The sequence below is a fragment of the Eptatretus burgeri genome, chromosome 13 (assembly GCF_056783735.1).
Source record: "Eptatretus burgeri isolate ZD-2024b chromosome 13, Ebu_testis_v1, whole genome shotgun sequence".
In the NCBI taxonomy this organism is placed as follows: domain Eukaryota; kingdom Metazoa; phylum Chordata; class Myxini; order Myxiniformes; family Myxinidae; genus Eptatretus; species Eptatretus burgeri.
The window spans coordinates 82764808-82790481 of record NC_140973.1 but is presented as its reverse complement, the minus strand read 5'-3'; the positions used below and the strand labels follow the sequence as shown (position 1 = coordinate 82790481).

Below are 25674 nucleotides of genomic sequence, written 5' to 3'. Positions count from 1 at the left end.
TGGTGTTGTACATGTGTGGGTGAGCACGTGTGTGCACTTGTTGTTTTTGTGTCTCCGGGGCACAAACATGGCTGGTTTCGTGTCCGGGTTGGGCATGATGAGGTGTTGGTTGTGCGAGTGTTGGGGGTTCTCATTGGATGTTGTGAAAATGTGGATGTGGTGTTTGGGATTAGGTGTTTGTTGCTCACCTTATCCAGCCGTTTGCACCATTTGCATCAGAGGTGGGTATTGTGTGGGTATGTCCACCATCTCCCCAGTTAGACCACGCTTCTGGCTCTTCACATGCCACACTTCCAAAATCAACCTGTGCCATTTGTTGGACGCAGTGTCTAGGACACGGGTCCCATCAAAGTCAAATTTATGGTCACATTTCAGACAATGACGTGCTCCAGCTGACGGTCATTTTTCAAGCCGAATTGTTCTGTCATGTTCATCTAGTCGTCGTTTTAAAATCCTTCCAGTTTCACCAATGTAGAATTGGTCACAGTCTTTGCATTATGAATGGTGAACTACTCCAGATTTATCACCAGTTGATATTGGGTCCTTTAGTTTTGAGATGACATGACGGTGGTGCGTCGAGGATTGTAGGCTATGCCAATCCGTGCACCACGTACTATCCTGCCAATCCTTTCTGAAAGGCCCGGGTAGTATGGCAGGACACAGTGCCCAAGTGTGTCTGGCTCCTTCCATTCTGTGTTTTGGTTCTTTCAATGTGGGGAGTATCCCCTTGTTGTACCCATTTTTGAGCAGAACTCCTCTAACTAATCTGATTTCTTTCATTGCCTCAGCTTTGGAAGATGACACCATTCATGCCCTCTGCTGAGAAGGTCCGTGCTACACTGTTTGTGGGACATTGGGTTGCAGGAGTTAAAATCCAGTAATCTGCTGGTGTGGGTTGGTTTCCTGTAAACCGAGGCCTTTAGGGAGCCGTCAGGTTTACGGTGAACCTACACATCCAAAAAGGTCAATTTGCTTTTTTTTTCCAATTTCGATTGTGAAGTTAGAGGAGAGGAATACTCAGCCAAGTTGTCCCACTAGGTGGTCTACCAAGTTCGTACGCACAATGACGAAGGTGTCATCTACATATCTGTTCCAGTAACATGGGAGCCAATTCTCATGAGTTTCAAATATCCTTCATTCGAGTTCCTCCATCACCAAATTAGCTACAACAGCAGAGACCGGTGAACCCATAGCTGTGCTAAATATTTGTCGGTAGTGTGCACCGTCATAGATGAAGGGCGTGCTGTTCAGACACATCTCCGGCAAGCTTGCAATGTCTTCAGGTGTTAGTTTGCTCTTTTGACAAGCCATTTTCCAATCTTGATTGGAATGATTGAGACTGGGTCTGCTCTTGCTTTTTTGCTCAAATTAGCACAGACTATCTAGTTCTTCAGTTTCGGTTGGAAGTGCCTTCCTCTTCTTTAGAAAATCTATCTATAATGTATATCTATATATATATATATATATGAAACAAAAAAAAAATATATATAAATATATGAACATATAATCAAAGTTAGTGTTTTATAAGTCAGTGCAATAGTATGCTCAAACAATCATTATTAAGAGGGATGGCTCTTCGGTCACACATAACAAACTACTCACCGTGCTCTGGGGCATGCCAAATATGTTGGACAGGGAGGACCTCAAGCTTGATGGTCCCACAGCTGTTGCCCAGAAGTTGTGCAGCTTCCAAAATGCTGCAGTTGTCCATGCTGGTGCCATCAATGGAGAGAATCTGGTCACCTGAATGAAGTGCGCCGCATCTGCATGCAGCAGTGTTGGCCACATTAATTCCTGACTTGAAGCAAATTTCGGAACCCATACACCCTAAAGTTAGCCATTGACGGCTGTATGCATTTTTTTGTTTTGGGATACATCTACACTATAAAAGTTAATTTGTATATTTGTTTTGCTTCAAAAACAAAATACCAAACTAAATCGAACCAAATTTTGCATGTTGTCTTAAGGGTTTATACACAAAGTGTGGTTTCTGTCTGGGTAGCATATATGGAGGAGGGGGTTCAGGGTGGGGGAACACTCCAATTCTATATATGTAAATGTGTACGTTTAGCGCCACCTGGTGTTAGCCAGTATTATAAATCATCTTACCTGGGGAAAGCTCAAAAACGTACAGAGGGAAACAATATGCAAACTATAGGGTGAAGAGAGCAAAATGTTTGTGAAGTACAACATGCTGTCTTTTGAATAAATCCAATAGCAAAGCAACAGGTAAAAATGCCGTGTGTGTGCGTGTGCGTGTGCGTGTGCATGCGCGCATATATAAATGGTCCCACAGGTGCTGTTTTCATGCTAAATGTGAGCTGGACTGGGAACTGACGTCATTACTAAACAAATAGGAAGGACTCGTCAGTGAGCTGTGCTGCGATGCTGGGAATCATCACCGTTTTGTATGATCCTGCAATTGTTGCCCGCAGTGGTCATTCATTGATGATGGCGGGCGACCCTTCTCTATTTTCACACTATACAGCCTCGAGAGCTCAGGCTAAAACCAAAATTACGTACAAAAACCCCCAAAAACCTTCATTTCTAACCTAAATTTGTCATCCGTTTATTTTGGTGGTGTATTGGCCAGCCCACTGCCTCAATCACACCCAAAAATAAATGTAACCTGGGTTATGTACGTGAAGCAAAAACATACCTACTGCTTAAGTACATATATAATACATCGTGGTTATATAGATCGTATAATTCAAATTGTAAATATGAGACTTCCAATGATGTTGTAGGCTTACCAGAGCACCAAAATGGTGGACGTATGATTTTCCTGCTGCAAATTGTGGTTGGAGTCAGACCAGCTCTCTAACCAATGGGTTTGAATGCTTCATACACACGCAGCTTATTTACGTTTTTAATTCAGGGCTCGCCAAAAGTTGTGACCTTATTTCCTACATTACTGTTTGAAATACAAAGTGTGTTGTAATCAATATAAAAGATGGAAATGAAAGAACGCACTTTGGAGATTTGTGAGCAATATATTTCATGAAAATCACATTCTTTGAAAAGGGACTGTACCACTGACTAGGGATTATAAAAGTGACCACCCACGGGCATCCACACAAAACTGTGCCCATTGCATAACAAACTCTATCACTGATGCCAGGGTTTCCAACTGAATGTTAAGGATTTCTCCATGAATGTTGTCCTTTAGTTCCCAGAAAGTCCTGGGTTTTTGATGTTTTTCATAATCCAACACACAGTAGTCTTGGAAATCTGCAGTTCATGGGATCGCCGTTTACACAATTTATTCAGAGAGCGCACAATGTCTTCCTGGACAGCCGCAATGTTTGCTGCAGTTCTCGATGACCTCAGACGACATCACCTTTTTGCATCTGCCACTGAACCGGTCTGTCGGAATGCTATCACCCATCTTCTTATGGCTTTGTCGGTTGGTGCTATTCTCACACCACGTGCTCTTCGGAATTCATGCTGTGCACACAACACTGCAACCGTATTGGAAGTACAGCTCCACAAACAGTGCCCCCTGCCGAAGGGTCCACTTATCCATGATGAATTGAACCCTTAACATTAACCTGCAACAGAAAAACAAACAGTACATTGCCTTCAGCACAATTTACAAAGCAAATAGTCATAACTTTTGGCAACCCTCCATATATATATATATAAAAAAAAATATATATATATATATTGTTACAGCTGTGGAAATTCGCATTACACCATAAAGGGCCCTCAGGTGAGATATCTCCATAGGTACATGTGTGGTTAGCCCAAACCCGTTGTATAAAGGGAATTTATGTGATCCATCCGGGCTGCAATGCTTTGAGTTAGTCGTTTTTATTTCTCCATCTTTTATTTCAAACAGCATCTCAACAACCACACCATCCCCACCACAGCGCCAACCACACTACAACAACGCCACACCACCACCTTCGCCTTTACCTTCACAACTTCATCCCACATCATCGCTTCTACGGCCATTCCCGCACCACCTGTGAACGCTGAACGTCGGGCTGTCTCGGGCCCGTTCGGCGATTGGTGCCGAGCGCACCGGGCCGCGAGCGCGAGTGGCGGCCATTCCGAGGGGAAAATTCAGATCGGAAACGCTTCACACCCACATCCCCTCCGTCCAATTGGCGAACGCGAGGGGGCGTGGCCCCGCCTCCAAGCGCGCAAAGGTGAAGTCCGTTTCTGCAAATATGCAGATCCAGGGAGGTTCACGCCCCTTTTTGCCCGACCAATGGCTGAACAGAGGGTGGCGTGGCCCCACCTCCAATCGCGTTTTGATCCGCATATTTGCATATCAGCTTCTCCTGAGAGCTATAAAGGTGCGAGCGGAAGGCGATTCGGGGGCTTGAGTTGAGGTCGGAGGAGAGTGTGGAACTGGAAGGAGAGTGTGTCGTCGAGGAGTTGCTTTTGGAGACAAGGAGCGCCGCGTTGGTGAAGTTGAGTCGAGTGCGCGCGGTGGAGCTGTGGGCGGCTGGTCGGGGCAGGGGAGCTCGGGTCCGAGGCCAGGAGGACGGCAGTCGGCGACGAGGCTGCGGTGTGGGGGATCGCTCGTCTCGTCGTTCAGCCATTCGTCGTTCAGCGGACCCAATTCAGCCAGCCACTCCCCGCCCCCAGGGCATCAACAATTTCCCCTTCACATGTGCTGAGATAGTGCAAAAGGGGGCCCCATTCCTCCCCCACCCCAAACTTGATGCCAACAAGCACGCCAGGGGCCCGGAGTCGGGGCACAGAGGTGCGGACACTTTGCGGCTTGCCCGCCAACACGTCACGAGGACGCGGGTAAGACCTCCACGATCTCGCGGACCTAGCCGCTCCTCTAGGTCCCGCGCACATTTGGCCTATGGGCCTGTCTGCCTTCTTGTCTATGAGGGTGGCTTCTTTCTTTTGCTTTTGTGTAAATGTGTGTTGGCGCCGTCTGTGAAGTAAAACTGTGTAAGTGTTGCCGTGTGTACGCGTTAGTCGGTTGTATTACATTTGCTTTTTGTGCATAATTGTATGGCTGTAAATACGTGTCTTCCGTGCTTGACTGTGTGTGCGTGTGAATAAAATGCTTGCTTGTTGAACTGTACCCGTTTCGCTTCGTCTTTTCTCTATTGAATCTCCATCTTGCATCACGTAAGCGGTTCGTAGTGGGTTCAACATCCCGGTAATTAATCGGAACCGTCAAGGCCGACGATAACACCGCTCGGTTGTCACTGTAGCACGGAACGGACCGCTTAAGCGGTTCGTGTCCGGAGTCGGCCTGTGGCGTGGTACGATCGCCCGGTCGACCATTCGCACAGGTACTTGGGTCGATCGAATTTGGCGAGCAACCCTATCCTGCGCGGGTGGGCAATTGGCACGATCGTGGTGAGTTTAAACACCCACCCGTGACTAGCTCCCAGCGTTGTTCCAAGAGGGTCACGACTGAATTGTCCGTCCGGTGGGCGACGTGCCGCGATTCGAGTTACGTGGCTGCTCGCACGCCGGTGGGCGCGAATTCGCAACAATATATGTATATATATATATATATATATATATATATATATATATATATATATATATATATATATATATATATATATATATATATATATATATATATATATATATATGTACACACACATATACACATACACTGCCGATTAGAAAGTCAACACCCACTTTCAAATTTTTCTCCTTTTGTTGCCTTATAGCCTGAAATTAAATTCCATCAAACTTTTTCTACCTTTATTTACACATCGTAACCCATAACTTCCATGTAAAAAACAAATTCTACTAATTTCAGAAATTTTATTAAAAATATGAAACTAGAATATCTTGGTTGGGTAAGTGAGCACCCCCCTGAGTTAATACTTTGTGGAAGAACCTTTGACAGCAATTACAGCTGTGAGTCTGTTGTGATAGATCTCTACCAACTTTTCACACCTTCATTGTGCAATATTTACCCATTCTTCTGTACAAAACTGTTCAAGCTCAGTCAAGTTGCATGGGGAGTGCTGATTGACAGCAATCTTCAAGTCACGACACAGATTTTCGATTGGATTTAGGTCGGGGCTCTAACCGGACCACTCAAGGACATTTATCTTGTTGTTCCTTAGCCACTCCAGTGTAGCTTTGGCTGTGTGCTCCTGGTCGTTGTCATGCTGAAAGGTGAACTTCCGTCCCAATTTCAGCTTTCTTGCGGAGGGCAGCAGGTTTTTCTCAAGGATTCTTCTGTATTTTTCTCCATCCATTTTTCTATCCTGAGAAGTACCACAGTCCCTGCTGATGAGAAACATCTCCATAATATGGTGCTGCCACCACCACGCATCACAGTAGAGATGGTGTTCTTTGGTGATGTGCTGTGTTGGGTTTGCACCAAACATAATGTTTTGCATTTCGGCCAAAAAGTTCCATCTTGGTTTCGTCAGACCACAAAACGTTTTGCCACATGGCTTCAGAATTTCCGGAGTGGTTTATTTGCACTCCTCAAATAGGACTCAAGGTGGGCTTTGAGTAATGGCTTCCTTCTTGCCACCCTACGATACAGGCCAGACTTGTGGAGTACTTAGGATGTTGTTGTCACATGCACACAGTGACCAGTCTTTGCTATAATGTCATGTAGTTCTTTCAAAGTTGTCATTGGCCTCTTGGTGGCCCCTCTAATCAGTCTCCTCCTTGCTTGGTCATCTAGTTTGGAGGGACGGCCTGATCTAGCCAGGGTCTTGGTGGTACCATCCACCTTCCACTTCTTAATGATTGTCTTGACTCTGCTCCAAGGGATATTCAAGGCTATTTAAATACTTTATACCCCTCCCCTGCCCTCTGCCTTTCCACAACTTTATCCCAGAGGTGTTTTGAAAGCTCCTTCGTGCTCATGGTTGCGTCTTTGCTGTGAAATGCACTACCCAGCACAGGGAACCCACAGGAACAGCTGATTTCATTCTGAAATAATCAGAATCATTACAATTTAACACAGGTGGAGGCCAATTAACTTTGTGTGTGATTTTGAAGGTGATTGGTTACACCAAAGCTAATTTACAATTGCTATTACAAGGGGAGTGGACACTTGACATGATTCAACCGAGATATTATAGTTTTGTATTTTTAATTAATTTTTGTGAAATTTGTATAATTTGTTTTTCACTTGGAAGTTGTGGGTTACGATGTTTAAAATGTCTGATTTAATGCAAATTAATTCCAGGCTATAAGGCAACAAAAGGAGAAAATTTTGAAAGTGGGTGTTGACTTTCTATAGACAATGTATATATATATATATATATATATACATAATTTTTTTCTATAGGCACTGTATCATCATGTCATAGAGTCAGTGTGCTTCTTTAGTTTAATTTAATGTTCCTGGTTGCAAATCTCCTGACTGGTGATCAGCAGGGCATAGACAATGGGCGACACTCGGTGCTGATTGGTCATGCAGCAATCACTGTGATGGAACTCAATCTGTGTCCTGCTGCCTAATCAAGTTAGGGGGTTCGATTGAGTTATATTAATGAGCCTAATCTGGTCACAAATAAACAAAGCGCATAATGCTGTCTTCCTGAGCCCACAACAAGAGCGAAACCTTGTTCGACGTCTCCGGTTTCATCGATTTGTGAACAGAGGCTTTAATCTCAGTCTGCAAAGGCTTGAGGATCATCCAGCTGCCTCCGAGTTTGGAAGTGATGTGTTGGTGTAATTTATGTACATGAGGTCATCATCATCATGTCATAGCATGATTCTTTAGTTAAATATGTATACGTATACATAATATATACACAGTAAGTCCTCGCAATACCTCGTAGTATAGATGCATTCCTGGAAAGTGCGTTGTATAATGAAATAAAGTACATCGGAACGTATTATCACATCAGAATACGTGTTATAAGTGGGGGATGTGTTCCTGGAAAACATATGGTCTCCTCTTCGACAAGTTTTTATAAATATTTCAAAGTAATAACAATTACAGGGTATTAAATGAAGATAGGTTTAAACAACAGGGTACAAGGTACTCACCGGTGATGGTTGGAGGCGGTAGAGTGAGGTGGAGTCACACGGAGGTAGGGGAGGAAGATGGTGGGTCGTCCACCACCTTCCCCTCCTCTGTCTCCTGATGTGATGGGGTTGACTGGTTGAGGATGTGCTTGCACTTTTTCTTGGGGAAGAAAAAAAGTATCCAATGATCGTTATCTTGCATTTTTCTTTTTTTTCTCTGTCACAGTACGAGCTCCCAATCCTGAAAATTGGGTTCTGTTGACAAGATGGCCTCCCCTCGTTTTCCTTGTTTTAAATGATAGATATAACCTTCCTACATCAGAAACAAGACGATGGAGAAAAATTTAGGTCTGTGAACAGTTCCATCTGGAACAAAATCTGAACTGACATGTTGGAGTGCAATTTTTGGCAATGTTCCTATCTTGAAAAGTTGAAGACGTTTGTACATATTTGTTCGGTCATAAATTTAAATTGTAAGGGATATAAACATTTGGATGCCATCTAATCACATCCATCACATGATTCCCAGCAGCAAGCTGAATGGCTTGACCCCCCCCCCCATTAGATGATGATATCCCATATCATTGGATCCGGAATCATCTTCCCACATACAAAGCTTTCATCCACAGCCTGATGGAGTACTGCTCTCCCCTCTGGGCTGGTGCTCCTGCCTCACACCTCGCTCAGCTACACGCTGTGGAAACCAAAGCTTTGAGGATCATTGGTATCTCCCTGGTAGATTGTACATGTTGCTGCGTTTGAGCCTGGGGAGTAACTGCGAAAATCTGTCCGCGTTCTTCCCGACATCTTTGTTCTTTGTTCCTTTCACATTTCTTTCTAATATTTATGAATATAATTTTTTATAATTCTATTTATTCATTTGAATTCTTGCTTTTTCTACTCTTTCATCTCTATTATGTCTGGCGTTGGCTTAATGGTTATGGTGGTGGGCTTGTGATCCTCGGTTCCTGAGTGCAAATCCCACTCAGTTGTTGAATTCATACCAGGTGGGGTTGACCCTGCTTGTCGTCCTTCTGAGGTCGGCAAAATGAGTGCCAGCATGCTGGTATCCTGTGTTGGAGTGGTGACACGTCCAGGATTGTGCCCAACAGCCAAGGAGACCGATTAGGCAGCACCAACGCTCTGCAGAGAGTATGGTCCTGATGGATGGATAGATGGATGGAGTAGCGGCTGAAACTCGAATCCTATTCAGGTTCCTCCTGATGAGTCCGTCTTTGCTCTTTACTTATTTGGGTTCCTTCTTGATCTTCCGTTTCATGAGCTCTTATATGAGCCTCGACAAAGTATACAAAGAAAAAAAAATTTGGCCAAGACATATCAAATGTAACGAAATAGTCCAAATTGAATCGGACTTTGTGAGCTGATAATGTCAGGGTTAAACTGAGACGACAACATCCGATTCATTCTTGGTTGATTTAGTAATGTTCATAAACGTTCAGTTTATAGGTCGATAGATTTTATATACCAGCTACATACATGAAGCCACCTAAAACTCCATGGACTCAGTCATCGATTTATTACCTATGCATGGGGAAAAGGGGATGGGACTAAATTGGGAGAATGTAAATTGAAAAAAAGAAGATAAGGGGAAAAAGTATGAAGGTTGGTTAAATGAGAGTGTGTGAGCCACGGGGTTTAATGATCCCTACAATGTGGGTAAACGGAGTGGGATCTAAAACAACAAATCCAATACCATTGTGTTGGGAATAATTTCAGGTCCCTACCCCTAGATATTCTTAGGACCGAATATTAAAGCATAATTTTAATTGCTTCCATGTATAAACAATGCATTCTCCATATTGGTCTTGAGCTCGACATAACACATGATCAAACTTACTCAAAATGTTTATATCTTTAATCGTAAGACTGTAATACCTGTCTGAAATGCTGGCTGTCTTTATCTTGTGGATCACAATGATGGCTTTGTTGCGAGCTGTGGAGGAGGCCAGGGTAATGCCCAGATTTGTGCCTGCAGTTTGAGCGATCTCAACAAGCAACGGTCCAGAAGCATTGGTCACAGTGTCTGCATAAGGTAAAGCACCCAACCTTCATGTTTCAGATATACCATAGAGTACGTAAAATGCATATCTCCAAAAAAATAAAAAACCACTACAAAGGGTGTATTGTGCAGTTTTTGTCTCACCCATGATGGACACGTCGTACTCAATCTGCAGGCCTGCCTCGAGACTGCACTGCCGAAGAATGATGAGAGCATCCGCGTGGGAAACACCATGGAGACTCGTACCATCAACACTGAGTAGTCGGTCTCCAGACCGCAAGCTACCTTCCCTGTGCACCCATTAACTGAGTATATTTGATATTCATGTCCTTAGCCCCATTATCATTTTGGTGTTATGCTCTGCATGGTTTTATTCTGGCATGACGGTGCATAGTGCAGACAGCTAACCTTTTAGCAAGGACAAATTGCAATATGTTGGGATATTTCAGTGAAGGGTTAAAATAAGAGATCTCCAATGTGTGAACTCCAAACATCTAGTCCAGCTCCTGAATTTGCAGTCGAGCCTCCCCATCTAAATGTAGTTGCCAGGGATCCGGGGAAGTTCTCCATTGCATTATGCACCGTCACCTTGCTCCATAAATACATGAACAATACCTGCCTGCATCAAAGGTAATAAATTGATGGAATGACTATTTCAAAGAATCGAGGCTGGAATGTAGGTGCTTACCTGTCAGCAGGCCCGCCGGTTCGAATTCGTGACACAACGATGGGCCTACACTTCTGTTTCTGTTCATGTGCTCCACCTGCAAACAAATGTGGTGGCATGAGGGATGGATCGTCATGTCACAAATAAAAAGTAAGAAAATTACATTCATCGATATTCAACTTTGTGTGACATGGAAATGGGGGGTGGGGGTGAAATATGTTATATATATATATAATCTCAAAAATGGTCCGTGTGCTTCAAGTACATTAGATTACCATGTACCAGGGATATGTCAGAGTAAATATGAATTTGTTACAACTCCAGGTCCGAGTCCCTCCCCCCACCACGAGTATATACACTATCAGGGTATAAGCATATGAACCGTGCTTCTTAATTGTCTTGGTCGCTTTTAATACCGTGAACAAACTTTGGTACATCACGGGTGATGCAGGTTGTGGTCGAGTTTCATCAAAAATTGTGAGTGGTTTCAGAGAAGAAAGCAAATACCTCTTTTGGGGGGAAACCCCCCTCACCCCCCAAAGACATCTTTTGACCCCAATTTTTTAATACCGTGAACAATCTTTGGTACATCTCGGGTGATGAAGGTTGTGGTCAAGTTTCATCAAAAATTGTGAGTAGTTTCTGAGAAAAAAGCAAATACATCTTTTTGAGGGGCAACCCCCTTACACCCACTTCGACCCCAATTTTTTTAATGGTGTGAACAATCTTGGGTACATCACGGGTGACGAACGTTGTGGCAAAGTTTCATCGAAATTGTATGTGTAGTTTCAAAGAAGAAGTTGAAAGTATTTGTGGACGGACGGACTGATGACGTGCCGTCCCATAAGCTCCCCGGAACTACGTTCCAGGTGAGCTAAAAATTTGCATCATATACAAGTGATGTTCGTGTCTGAAACATGACAAATTAACCACTCTCACGAGGGGACGACGAATCATTAAAAAACACTCACTCACCCAAAAGAAAACCACCAATTGATTTACCTCTAATAACGAATCCAAAGGTGTTGCCTTCCTTGTACAGCGTTATTTCGGTGCTTTTCCTGATGAACCCAGAGATGTTGCGCACAGCTGCACGACAAGGGAGAAGCACACTCACGTCGTGCGAGTGTGGTGTTAATCTACAAATGACAAATTAACCGTTTATTCATGTCATCATAGTAGAAGCAACCGAACATATCAGTTGCGAGCATGTTCCCCTCTGAGCCGCATGGTTCTCTGGGTTTGAGACATTTAACAGGATGCAGCACGTGACCGTTTGTTTGCATCAACGCCGAGCTTGGCTGTACTGCTGCTGAGTTGCCTCCCTGTAGGTTAGGCCAGGAATCTGCAATGTGATTTGCAATGGAATGTTTCATTTTTATGATCCACCACTCTGCCGAGGAACCAACGATCAGACACAGTTGAAAGTCGAGTAATTAGAAGAACACAGAATAAGAGCTCAAAGCTAAGTGTGCTGCGTCTACCCTGGTTTTAGCTGATGATGAATGTTGGCAGACTGGGATGAAAAGAGCAACGAGTAAAGAAGTGCATCGTCAGTTTTCATCAGATGCAAATAAGTTTAAATATTCGCTGTTCTCCTGTCGTTATAAAACTGTCGTTAAGGATTATAAATACCTGAACATAGTGACCATTAAATTCCATCCCGTTGTACTTTTTCAAAGTTTTACTCGGTCAAGCCATTTTAACATGCAATGCCGGATGTCGTTAATTTGCACACAGAACAACTTCCAGGACTTCTGTACCAGTTTGTGTGGACTTGGTGTACCTCATGACAATTTCAGCATTGGGGAGTATTTATAAAGATTGCTTACGAGTCATTGCTGAACCGGATCATTTACCGGTGCAATATTTGAATCCAAATGCATTGAAACACTGAACAAGTGTTGCTTCGTTAACCGCAAGTCAGCAACAGCACATCTTGAAAAGGACCAGTCTTCCCATGTATGTATATTCTTTTGGAGACATTAACAATAAGATGGTGTTTTCGATTGAGTAAATTGTTGAGTTTTTTTCTGCCGTGAACAACTTTACAATCCTCGTCGAGTTCATCAATTCCTCCCATTCACATTTTCCCTGGAATCCAATGACGTGGGACCTTCCGTCCACATAGAACCCCTCCTCACATTCCCCGGAACGCCAAGAGGCTGCTGAGATACGAGTGCGACTTTGCATCCTCATCACGACCTTTGTACATCCCATTACCATCCAACGTCATTTCAAATACGCTTCAGACCAAATTAACTAAGTGATTGTTAGCATTACACTTGCATCACTTTTCCTTGCTGAAGCAATAGACCGGCAAGTTTATTGATTGTTTGTCCTCAGCCAGCATGGGAAGACAGTTCCATCAAATTAACCAACATGAGGATACGGGAAGCGTTTCGAACACGAACACAGGTCCACAATCCATCACAAAGTATAATTTTAGTCATGTGAACTATACAGCCATATTTTCACATCAAGTACATTTTATGATGACGATAAGAAAGAGAAAAAAAAAACAACACGACTATGTTAATGTTTCAAATTATGCAGCCATTTTAAACACTGAGAGCTATCAGGAACAAAGAGTTACCTCCGAAAAAGCCACCATAGGTACACCTCTTGAGAACCCTCATGAAAACATTCATCAGAAACACGATATGGCAGAGGCCCCAGACAGTGGTTTTAAGTAATAATAGCATGATATTAATGGGTGACGGATAAGTCTGGACAATTTTTCAGTAATATTGGTTGGACATGAGGTGAATAATTGATGAAGCATTTCCAAACGAGTGCACCCTGGCATTTCACAAGATTATGTGAAGGACAAAATAAAGCACATTCAACAGACCTGGGAGTTCATATTCGATGTCCAGAGTGATCCTCTCTCCCACGTTCTTCAGGAGTGTGACGATATCTTCATGTCGTAGACGGATCAGGTTGATGCCATTCACTGACTTGATGTAGTCACCCTCATTGAGCTGGTCGCTCCTGACAATCACAGCATGAAAGGCAATGATCATAATCATCATCTCCATCGTATCATAAAATATCAAATAAAATATCAAATCATCGTATCAACATTCCCATCGTATCATAAAATACTATCGCAATCATCACCACCACTCCCCTGTCATGTCTGTTCTCATCACCATCATCCCCACCATCAAAATTAAGCACCATCGATAATACCAAAGAATTTTCATTCCAAAAGAAACAAAAATCCCCACAATCAGTCTGGTCATTTCCATTTCCATCATCATTACTCTCACATTTTCCATCATCAGCATCTTCAAAATTATCACAATCATTTCCATCTCCATCACAATCCTTATGATCATCATATCCCAGTAAATTAGCATCATCCACAACATCAGGACCAGAAACTATCCGGGATCCTCTTTGCGGTGGTTGCCTCTTCCCTGCTGCCCGAATTGGTCAGGGCAGTGTGGTTACAGTCCACATGGACCAGCTCACTCTCCCACTCTCTCTCTCTCACCCACTCTCATGACTTTACAAAAGCAAGAGTACACCATCTTAGATATGAGAAACCACCGAGTCACTCCCAGAAGATCGATCAGTTATCTCCATATTGCAGGCCTGTTTGAAAGGAACTGTCCAGGGCTAAACAACAATTACAACAACAACATCCTGACCATCATCGATCATCATCATCCCTCAGACCATGCAGGTTGCACATGTTCTTCTAGAATCCCACACCTGGTCATCCTCCCCAATTATAAGCTGAATGCTAACGTCTATTCCTTCATCCCACTATTCTCTCATCTGTGGAACTGACTCTGTGTTTCCTCCTGTCCAGAGAACTGCGATTTTCACCGAATGGTTTCTGCTCTTACTGACCAACCCTCCTAAAACCCATCCCTTTCCTTTCTGCCACTCATCTACTCATGTGCAATGTCTTTGTTGCCAAATTCCCCTTTGCTCCTCTTCTAGTCTGCGAACCTGCTACCCTGTCCTTTAGCTCCTCCATGAGCCTAGATTTCTGCATAAACAAACAAAATTCAGCGCCATCTCCATCATCATCCTTATGATCATCGAAGGATGATGATACTAATCCCATGTTCAAATGCAAGATAAATTTTATCTGTCAATCGTCTACTCATTGTGTTTGTAATTACCCCAAGCACGCAAAGCGAACAGCGGGGTTAAACAATTGGGTCAGGGCAAGGCACTCCTGTATATACTGGAACACTGCACGGGGTAACCTGTTCTATGAACTCTCGAGTTCATGTAGAAGTACCCTGATGTCTCCTACTATCCTTGTATCAGTACTAATAAGCAATGAAATTGTGCATTTTGTGATTAAAGGATGAAATTCTTGACAGTGTCTCAAAATACTCGAAGATTTCTTTTCAGATGTGAGTAATCTTGGATTCGACCTCTCAAGACCTTGAGACCTTGGACAAGGCCAAATTGTTGTTTTAGCACCATGTTTGACTTTATGTTTGTCTGTGTCCTGCAGACATCCACAGATTATTTTCAAATGTGATGTTTGACCTTTATTTAAATATTGAGGTCAGTGACCTCAAATAATTCCCACTTACATTTGGTTGTACCCTACATCATAATATATACATTTAAATGAAAAAAAAAACTATTTATTGTTGTTGTTTAAGATGTGTAAGAGCTATTGTTGTTTTTTTATGATATATAAGAGTTGTTGTTGTTGTTGTTGTTGATTATTACACATGACAAAATCTTATGACAAATAATAAGATGTTTGTAATAACAGTTTGTATAATAAGAGCTTCAAGTACATTGCCTCATTACTGATGAGGCAATGTTTGTAATGAGGTTTGTAACAATTGAGATTGTCTCATTACTGATGAACTTCAGAGGTATGAAATGGGCATCGGCAAAAACGGGGAAGGAAGTGGATTTCCTTGGAAATACACATCTTGAAATCAGACCTTATTAAAGCTTCTTTCTATATTGATTTGCCAAGAGATGTAAAGCTCAAAAAGCTTTATGTGGTGAATGTACAGAACCGAGATAACATGTTTCCTGTGGTTTATTTTTGTACACGCCCACACACCAAGGTGGAATTCCAAAAGGGTAAGCCATTACAGGAAGTACAACAATACAGTAAAGGTCAACAGGTTGGTGTGCCCGGTGCAACTGCAAGATATTCATAAATTCAAGAAGATGATCTTATGGATTCGTAGAAAATCCAATTCCGAAGGAAGTCGCATGCCGACAATGATGAAGAAACCCATGCTGACCTTCTCGACTTCAAATATGGGGTGAAAGCACATCATGCGTACATCAAAAAGTTTTCAACATTAAACTTATTCTCAAGTATCCGACAGGAATGGAAAGAAACACCAATGGAAGCGATGCCTCAACTTCTTCAACACTGAATAATGCAACGTATAAAATACTGTTTCAAACATCAAGCAACAGTAAATCAAAATGTCAGGCTCGGGAGCAGCAGTAAAACTCTGAGATTGTGCCGTTACCAATACTGATCTCGCTTTGAACCAAAATCACTTTTCATACAAGTTGAAGTTGGAAGTAAAATAACCGTTCTCGTTCTCATCATTGGAGGGGGGGGGGGGAAATCTCTGTGTGGGAATACTTTGAAAAAATTACAATGTGTCAATGATGTGCATGTCATATTTGAAAATGTAATGGACAATCGGACCATTGTGAATTTTTGGTACCTTATTCAATTTTTCATTCCAATTTAATTAATTTTTTTGAATAATATTGATATACCGGTATGACCCCACCATCCATCCATCCATTGGATGGATGGTGGGGTACTCTGCGCAGAGCGTGTAGATACTCTGTGCAGAGCGTTGGTGCTGCCTAAGCAGTCTCCTTGGCTATTGGGTACAACCCTGGACGGATCGCCACTCCGACACAGGATACCAGCAAGCTGGCACTCATTTTGCCGACATTGCGAGGATGATAGGCAGAGTTAACCCCACCTGGTATCAATTCAACGACTGAGTAGGATGTGAACTCAGGATTCTAGGATCCCAAGCCCACCATCCTAACCATTAACCCAACACCAGGCATAGTGGAGTCCGAGAGGGCCATTAGAGGTCGAGGATACTGCTAAGTGTACTTAACAGAGACTCGTCTGACACTCTAAGGAGAGCTGGAAAACAACATCTGTCCAAACTAAAGTTTAACCTTTCAAACTTGTCTCCCCCCTCTAAGACCTGGTGGCACATTGTTAAGTCTGTCTGGAGTATGCTTCCCTCCGATCCCTTCCCTCACTTGAAATGGCACCCGACTTTGCTCGTGAAGAGTCCGAATGCTTCAACTATGTGTTTGCTTCCAAATATTGTGTCCCCAGCCCCTCACTCTCTGTATCCGCCCAACCCTGTTGAACCCAGCTGCTCGTGGATGATGCATTTTACACTTGAGCAGGTAGAGAAGTTTCTTGCACCCCTCCACTCTGATTCTGCAACTGGACAGGACAGCATCCGATGTCCTAAAAACTTGTTCTGCTGCTCTTGCATATCCTCTTTCTGCTCTGTTCACCGTATCATTTGCCCTCAGTCATCTTCGGTCTCCTTGGAAATCAGCCAACATCACTGCATTACATAAACAAGGCACAATTGTTTTTAATGTTTTTTTTTTTTTTAAACAAAAGGTTAAAAAAAAGTGCAAAAGGTACAAAAAAAAACAAACAGAAGAAAACCACCACCCACCCCCTCTCCTCAATCCCCGAACCCCCTCTCCCTCCACAGGTGTCTACTTGGTGCACGGGATCTGCCAACAACTCCCTTCTGGTGGAACTCCCAGAATCCAGAACCACTGCTCACATCCTCTCGTTCGTTCCTCTTTTTCTTCCACCTGTGGAATGAAGTTCTTCATTCTTTTCAATCTCTTTCTTCCCTCCAGGTTTTCAGGACAGTTGTTCACCACTATCTCAGCTCATCTCACCCATCCAAAAACCACGATATCTATCCCCGCTAACTCTGCCCCAGCGAACTTTCCAACTTTCCTGTTTTCCTGTCTCAGAGTTTTCTTCTGTATCCACCTTGTCCACCGTCTGAGTCCTCCTATTGTCCTCATTCAACCTCACATCCCTCATCTTCAAAGTCTCGCTATTTTGTCTCTCAATTCTCCTGTTGTGCATTTCCCCCTTTCCTTGAAGTGTTCGTTTTGTTCTCTTGTGTCCTGATCCGTTCTATGTTCTAGCTCCTCCACGTGCTTTGACTGTACAAATTTTTTTTTATTTCCCTAACGTGTGTTCTTGTTTCAAGCATACACTGCATTTGGAAGCATCTGCTTTGAGCAGAATGTTCGTGGAAATAATATATTTTCAGAGCAGATCCTGTAAAGATGCTCAATTGTCTTCATCTGCCATAAACAAACCATCTCAAATACATTGGAAATTCTGTGATATTGCCATGGTAAAAATAACACCTTTTTCTATCATTAAATAGCCATCCACTGAAGTCAAACCTGCACTAACAACACTGGCAGGTCTCTGAAGAACAGTGAACAGAGCAATGGAAAGGAGCCAGGGACAGCTGCTCCAACCTCGCAGCGATGCCGCCAGCCTGAAGACTGGACATACAAGGCCGAGTCTCTTTGTCGATCCCACCAGAGATAGTCAGCCCGAGCTGGGTACCTTCCTTCCTGATGAGTTCCACAGTGATGTTCCCACGCTGTTCCTCTGTGCCAGAGAACAGATAAGATGGAATATATCATGAGCTTAAAGAAACATAAAAATATGTCAATCAACTAATCTATCATTTGTCATGTGGAAAGCGATCACACCCTGAGTTGGTTACCATCACACACTAAAGCTGAGAGTTCAAGCCAAAGCTGTTTCTCACAAGCCAGCGCTGACTCGTTAACACGAGCCTGTGATACAGTGGGGTCCATCACAGTACTTGCTAAAAAAAGCCTGATCTTCATACCTACGAATCGTTGAATACGTCGCTTTTGCAGGTGAAATAGTTTTCAAATTAGAAGCTTGGAGCGATTTCATGCATTATGATTCATATTTGTAAAAGGAAGATATAGCACACTGAGCAAGAAAATAATTCAAATTTAAAATCTTGATTTAAAGCCTGACGTTTCAAGAACAAACTACTTATCTTCCTAATAGGCGTTGAGAGTGCTGTGGTGGGTCACACAGTTAAGTTCCGTTGGGGACAGCTCACATCATGGATTGGTCCAAGCCCTAGACAATCACAAAGCTTCCTTGCAATTTAATGACTTCTGTTTGTGTTGACGTTGTCATCGATTGTGTAGTGCTTTGTATGTGGGATGTAAGTCGATGCGTCGGTTGATGGAGTTTTCACAAGACGACCAGTATGTGGTTTCAGAAGCACGTTGTATGTAAGGAAGTGCTACCATTTGTGTTGCTTTTTTCGGATCGTTGCTGTTGTGGTTGGGTTTCTGGCAACAGGATTTGATGAATGAATTAGGGTAGTGGTTTTCTTGCAGTCGTTGAGTGATGTGCAGTATCTCCATCCGGCGTTCTTCACGGTCATTGCAGTGTGTTTTTACACGGTCAACTGAACTGCAAGCACAACTTCTTTTTTGACAGTGGGATGGCCACTTCGGAAGTTCAAAACTTTGTCCGTGTGGGTGGACTAACAGTACACCCGTGAGTGCAACTTGCCCTTTCTGTCCCTGGAGAGATGTACTTCCAGGAATGGCAGAGATCCAGCTTATTCTATCTCACACATGAACTGCATTGCTCGCCATGTTGAATTGAACTTTGGAAGGAAATTGTCGACATCTGCATTCTTTATGATCACGAATGTATCATCAACGTAGTGCAGCCACAACCTTGGAGAAGGTTCACCGTGTAGTGCAAGTTCTTCGCATCACCAGTTCAGCGACGAGCCCCGAGATGGTTGAGCCCATCGGGGTTCCTTCATGTTGATGGTATATGTTGCCGTCAAATACAAAGTACGTTGATATGAGTAAAGTTGAATGAGTGACATGAGACGACTAGAGCTGAGGCAGCTGTTGCTGGCTAGCTCTTGGGCATTGTTGATGTACAGCTCGAAGATCTGCGTCACCAAAATGATGGGTATTGATGTGAATAATGAAACGACGTCGAATGGGACCACAGTTTCGTCACTCTCGAGGTGAACATTTCTGATCCGGTCAATAAATCGTTGGCGTTATTTGCATTATGTGGTGAATTGGTTGTGAAGTGTTTAAGTCGGCGGAACAGACACTTAGCTAGATTGTACGTGGGTGCTCATCGGAGGGCCATGATAGGTCGGAGTGGGACATCCATCAACCTTGTCGATCCTTGAATGGTTGAACCCACCGATCACATCACATGCCTTCTGGTTGAACAGTTTGCATTAGCGGGAACAATCAGCTGGGTGGCAGAGGGATGGTTGTTCTTTGCGGATTATGCGGTTTTACAGTGTGAGGCATAATCTGTGCGATGCTCACCATAACAGTCAGGCGGTGCATCTGATGTTTAAACAACGAATGTGGTCATCATTGGATAGATATTTGTTAGTATACGATCCTGATGAGGGTAAACAAGCCTGAAATCTGGAAAGGTTTAATGTTTAACTGATATTGACCATGTAATCTTTGTCTGTTTGACAGTCACCAGGCCGAGGCCACCGGGTTGGAGCTGATACTTTGGTGTAGCACGACGTCCAGTGGAGATCAGGGGAGTGCTCGTCACACTCCACATGTTTTGATAAATATATCATAAGCTTGGTATGAGCTTAGTGGTTAGGGTGGCAGGCTTAGAGTTAGAGCCCTGTTGGCTGCTGAATTAACAGAAGGTGGGGTTAACTCAGCTTGTCATCCTTCTGAGGTCAGTGAAATGAGTTCCAGTGAACTGGTAATCGGGGAATTGGATCAGCAGTGTCCCCATACTCAGTAGCAGTGGCGATGCACAGTTGTTCAGAGCCAGTTGAAAGCATAAAATCATGCCACCACAATAAGTGGAAGTATTAAAGTGTGTGTGTGTGTGTGTGTGTATGTATATATATATATATATATATATATATATATGTATACATATATACATATATACATATATACATATATACATATATATATACATATATATATATATATATATATATATGTATACATATATACATATATACATATATACATATATACATATATACATATATACACACATAATCGTTGCGGTTGTGGAAATTCACAGATCATTCAGGTTCCCCGAAGATCAGTTATTTCGATATAATAAGTATGTGTTTCAGGTTAGGATCCCCCCACCGATGTGTAAAGGGCATTGTTCATGTGCCAGGCTGTGAATCTTTGAGGTAGTCATTATTCTTTCTCTATCTTTTATTTTAAAACATCGCAACCATCATCTCCTACAACGCGAATAAACATCGCAACCATCATCTACAAACGCGAACAATCAACACCAACTGCCATCTTCTCGACGAACAACACCATCTCCGTGCCAACCATCATCTCCTAAAACGTGAACAAACAACGCGAGCTGATTTGCATATATGGATCACAGGACGGCTTCCCCGAAACCAACTCGTGACATCGGACATGGGGTTTCCAGCGAGGCTTTCAAGGGGTGAGAGGTCGGAGGTGAAGAGTGGGCGGAGCCCGGCCTCGGGTGAGAGTTCAAGGGGAAGCTCGCCCCCAGCTATAAAGGGCGGAGCTCGCCCGGAGTGTGGAGAAGTCAGTCAGAGCTGTGGAGAGAAGCCGTGGAGAGGCGGCCAGCAGAAGAGTCGGCAGCAGAAGCGAGCACGAAGTCGTGGAGAGTAGGGGAGCATGTCGAAGCTGAAGCAGCGAGCTCGTCTGAGTCCGGGCGAGGAGAGCCAGTTGGAGGCGCTTGGGACGACGGTCGCCGGGAGAGCGGCAGAGCTGGGTGGTCCGGGCAAACAGCCCTGAAGACGGTCGAGCGACGTCGCTGAGGTGGTGGACGGGTCACGAAGAGCATCAACTCAAAGAGCAAGTACCCGTTCATTCCTCTGAGAGCATCGCCGGCTAGGCCCGACCAAAGGCCGCGACGAGAGCCGGACCACCGAGGAGGACCAAGCAGCCACTCAAGCCGCTCGCATAGCTGCTTAAGCTGCCCGGCCGCTCAAGCGACTGGCGTGTTGCGACACAAGACCCAGGCCGAGACACCATGAGTCGCAGACCCGAAGGCCTTCGAGTCGTCACTAGGGGCGGCCAGGTAACCTACCTGGCCTCTTGCGAGCCTTCGGTCATCCAGGCTCTGAATCCGAATAAAGGCTCATGGGCTCATTTCTTTCCTGGGTTTTTGTGTGAAAGTCTGTTTCTGTGGCACCTTGTCTTCTTAAGTAGAATTGTTGATAAAGTGCGTGCCTGTACATAATAAATAGATATCGGCTGTAGGCTTTGCTTGTGTCATGTCCCCTTCCCCCATTGATTGCTTATTTGAAATAAATGTCCCCATTGTTTGAATGTCAATCTGATCGTTGCGTCATTTCCTCCCATTGACTTCCACGGTGCGTTCGGGAAATTAGCAGGCTGTTAAAGCCAATAAAAGTGGTCATTTGGTCCTATGGAACTTGGCGATTAAAACCGCTCGGCATCGCACACGGAATGAGCGCGCTAAGCGGCTCGTTTCCGTACGAGTTCCATCGAGGTATAAATTCTCGGTACTTCTGTCTGCGCAGATAATTAGGTATATCTACATCTGGCGATTAACCCTGTACTGCGTGGACAGAATATTGGCAGTTTATGATGCGTTAAGGCATCCGTAGCAGGTTTCTGGAGTTGTCCGGAAGCTACGACTGAATTCCGGTTTTCGGCGGATGCGCGACTGCGGTTGGGCCGTAAGCAGTCGTGCGTGGTGCCGAACCGGCGGAATTTGTCACAATATGTATATATATATATATATATATATATATATATATATATATATATATATATATATATATATATATATATATACACATATACATATATATATACATATATACATATATATATATATATATATATATATATATATATATATATATATATATATATATATATATATATATATATATATTGTTGCGAATTCGCGCCCGCCGGCGTGCGAGCGGCCACGTAACTCGAATCGCGCACGTCGCCCACCGGACGGACAATTCCGTCGTGACCCTCTCGGACTAACGCCGGGAACTAGTCACGGGTGGGCCTTTCGGCCTCACCACGATCGTGCCAATCGGCCCCCCGCGTGGGATAGGGTTGCTCGCCAAATTCGACCTACCTAAGAACCCACACGGAGGGTAGACCGGGCGATCGCACCTCGCCGCAGGTCGACTTCGGACACGGGCCACTTTAAGCGACCCGTTCCGTATTATCGGGATAACCGAGCGGTGTTATATCGTCGACCTCGACGGTTCCGATTAATTATCGGGCGTATTCAGCCCACTACCAACCCTTTACGTGAAGTAAGATGGAGATTCAATTAAAGAAAATACGAAGCAAAATGGGAAAAACAGTTCAACATAAGGCACATTTATTCCACGGCAAACGGAAAGCACACATATACAATTACAACAATTATGCACCAAAAGCAAATGTAAACGAAACACAACAATTATGCACCAAAAGCAATTGCAACAAAAGAAACACAATGCAGATCTACTACCGACTACGCGATCACACGGCAACACTTACACAGTTTTACTTTACAGACGGCGCCGACAACACATATACTCCAAAGCAAAAGAAAAGGGCCACCCTCAAATACAAGGGGGCAGACCTGTAGCGCGAGACCGCGTGGAGCCTACCTGTCTTGTGATGAGCCGCAAATGCCGCGGCGGTGCCCCGACTCCGCGCTCCTCCGCGGGTTTCGTTGGCACTGCTTGGAATGGGGTGGGAACGGGGCCCCCTTTTCGCACTATCTCAGCGCGGGGGGGAAACAGGGGGGTTGTTGATGCTCTGGGGAAAGAGGATAGCTGGCTTGCTTGGGTCCCGCGACGAGCGACCTCGACCGCGTTCCCGGCTTCCCCTCTCTGCAGCTCCCCGACAGACTCCGAACCCCGACAGACCGACTCTCCTCCAGACCCGTCTTGACTGCTGCTGCCACACTTCGCCGCCGCCACACCTCTCCAACTCACCCGAGCCCGAAACAGAAACTGACTGAATTCGCCCAGCACTCGGCGCTTTATAGTAGGGCAGGAGAAACCATATGCAAATTTCCGGATCAGGATGAACTCGGGGGCGGAGCCACGCTCGCCCATTGGACGGAGGAAAAGTGGGCGTGAACCTCCCCTGATCCTCGAATTTGCATATATCGATTCTCCTCCGATGCGCCTGGAGGCGGAGCCAAATCGCCCCGTGCTTAATGATTGGACGGAACAGAAGTGGGCGTTTATCATTCCTGATCCGACCTTTCCTCGGAAAGGCCGCTTTTTGCACCCGTGGCTCAGCGCGCGTCCCGCACGAGGCCAGGACAGCCTGACGCTCGGTGCCCACAAGCGGTGCGGGAATGCCGGCAGAAGGAGGAGAGGTGAAGGTGGTGGAGGGTTTATTGTGGCGGTGTCGGCCATGGCGACGCTTGGAATGGTGGTGATGTGATGTTTGCGAGAGCAAGTTGTGAAGGTAAAGGTCGTGGCTGTTGGCGTTGTTGTGAAGCGGCGTTGCGGTTGGTGGTTGTTGTGAAGCGGCGTTGCGGTTGGTGGTTGTTGTGTGATGGCGGTTGAGACGTGGTTGGTTCAAAATAAAGATAGAACAGAAAAACGGCTATCTTAAAGGGTCGCAGCCCGAATGAATCACATTTATTCCCTCTAAACAACGGGTTTGGGCTAACTACACATGTACTTACAGAGATATCTCACCTATGGGACCTGAATGGTGGTTTGCGAATTTCCTCAACCACAACAATATATATATATATATATATATATATATATATATATATATATATATATATATATATATATATATATATATATATATATATATATATATATATATATATATATATTATATTCTTCTTCTTTCAGCTGCTCCCGTTAGGGGACTCCACAGCGGATCATCCGTATGATCCGCATAATGATTTGGCACAGGTTTTACGCCGGATGCCCTTCCTGACGCAACCCTGGTCGGCTCTTACGACACAGGGATCTGGTACACCTATTTTAACTGGGGCATACACCGGGCCCAGTACACTGGTACTCACTTCGCCAACCACGGAAGGATGACAGGCTAAGTCAACCTCCTGGTGTGTATTAATTCAAGCGGCCAACGGGGTTTGAACTCAGGACCTTTTGGATCCCAAGCCACTACCCTAACCACTACGCCAACACCAGGCATATATATATATATATATATATATATATATATATATATATATATATATATATATATATATATATATATATATATATATATATACATATACTTCACGAAAGGTGTATGCCCCGGTGAGAATAGGTGTACCATATCCCTGTGTGTCGTAAGAGGCGACCAGGGTTGCGTCAGGAAGGGAATCCGGCGTAAAAACCTATGCCAAATCATTATGCGGACAACAAAACGAATTTCCATACCGGTTCGGTCGAGGCCCGGATTACCAACGACTGCCACCGGTACCGGTGGTCAGCAGGGTACCAGTGGAAATTGTGCTACTGCTGGGCGAAGGAGGAGAAGGAGACGGGGAAGGCGAGTCCGGAGGCAGTGGGAGAGGGGGAAGGGTAGAAGTGTGGAGGTGAGAGTTGGAACTCTGAATGTTGGGACGATAACTGGCAAAGGGCGAGAGTTGGCTGATATGATGGAGAGAAGAAAGGTGGACATACTGTGTGTACAAGAAACCAAGTGGATGGGGAGTAAGGCTAGGAGCATTGGAGGTGGTTTCAAACTGTTCTACCATGGTGTGGATGGGAGGAGAAATGGTGTCAGGGTAATCCTGAAGGAAGATTATGTCAAGAGGGTATTTGAGGTAAGGAGAGTGTCTGACCGAGTGATGAGTGTGAAGTTGGAAATTGAAGGGGTGATGATGAATGTCATCAGTGCATATGCCCCATATATGGGGTGTGAGATGGAGTATAAAGAAGATTTCTGGAGTGAGTTAGATGAAGTGGTGGAGAGTGTATCCAAGGATAAAAGAGTTGTGATT

The 25674-nt window shown here is 44.2% G+C and overlaps 1 protein-coding gene across 3 annotated transcripts in view; it reads right to left on the bottom strand.

The window, feature by feature from the left end:
* Positions 1-25674, bottom strand: part of LOC147014919 (glutamate receptor-interacting protein 1-like) — a 91364-nt gene that overhangs the window by 53528 nt on the left and 12162 nt on the right. For all 3 annotated transcript variants that reach the window (XM_085853388.1, XM_085853390.1, XM_085853389.1), the window contains exons 3-9: positions 18153-18288; positions 13480-13619; positions 11628-11714; positions 10647-10722; positions 10103-10248; positions 9835-9982; positions 1603-1763 (exon numbers count right to left, since the gene is read on the bottom strand). In XM_085853388.1, the coding sequence (XP_085709514.1) occupies positions 1603-1763; positions 9835-9982; positions 10103-10248; positions 10647-10722; positions 11628-11714; positions 13480-13619; positions 18153-18288 (894 nt within the window). The remainder of the gene's footprint in view (positions 1-1602; positions 1764-9834; positions 9983-10102; positions 10249-10646; positions 10723-11627; positions 11715-13479; positions 13620-18152; positions 18289-25674) is intronic.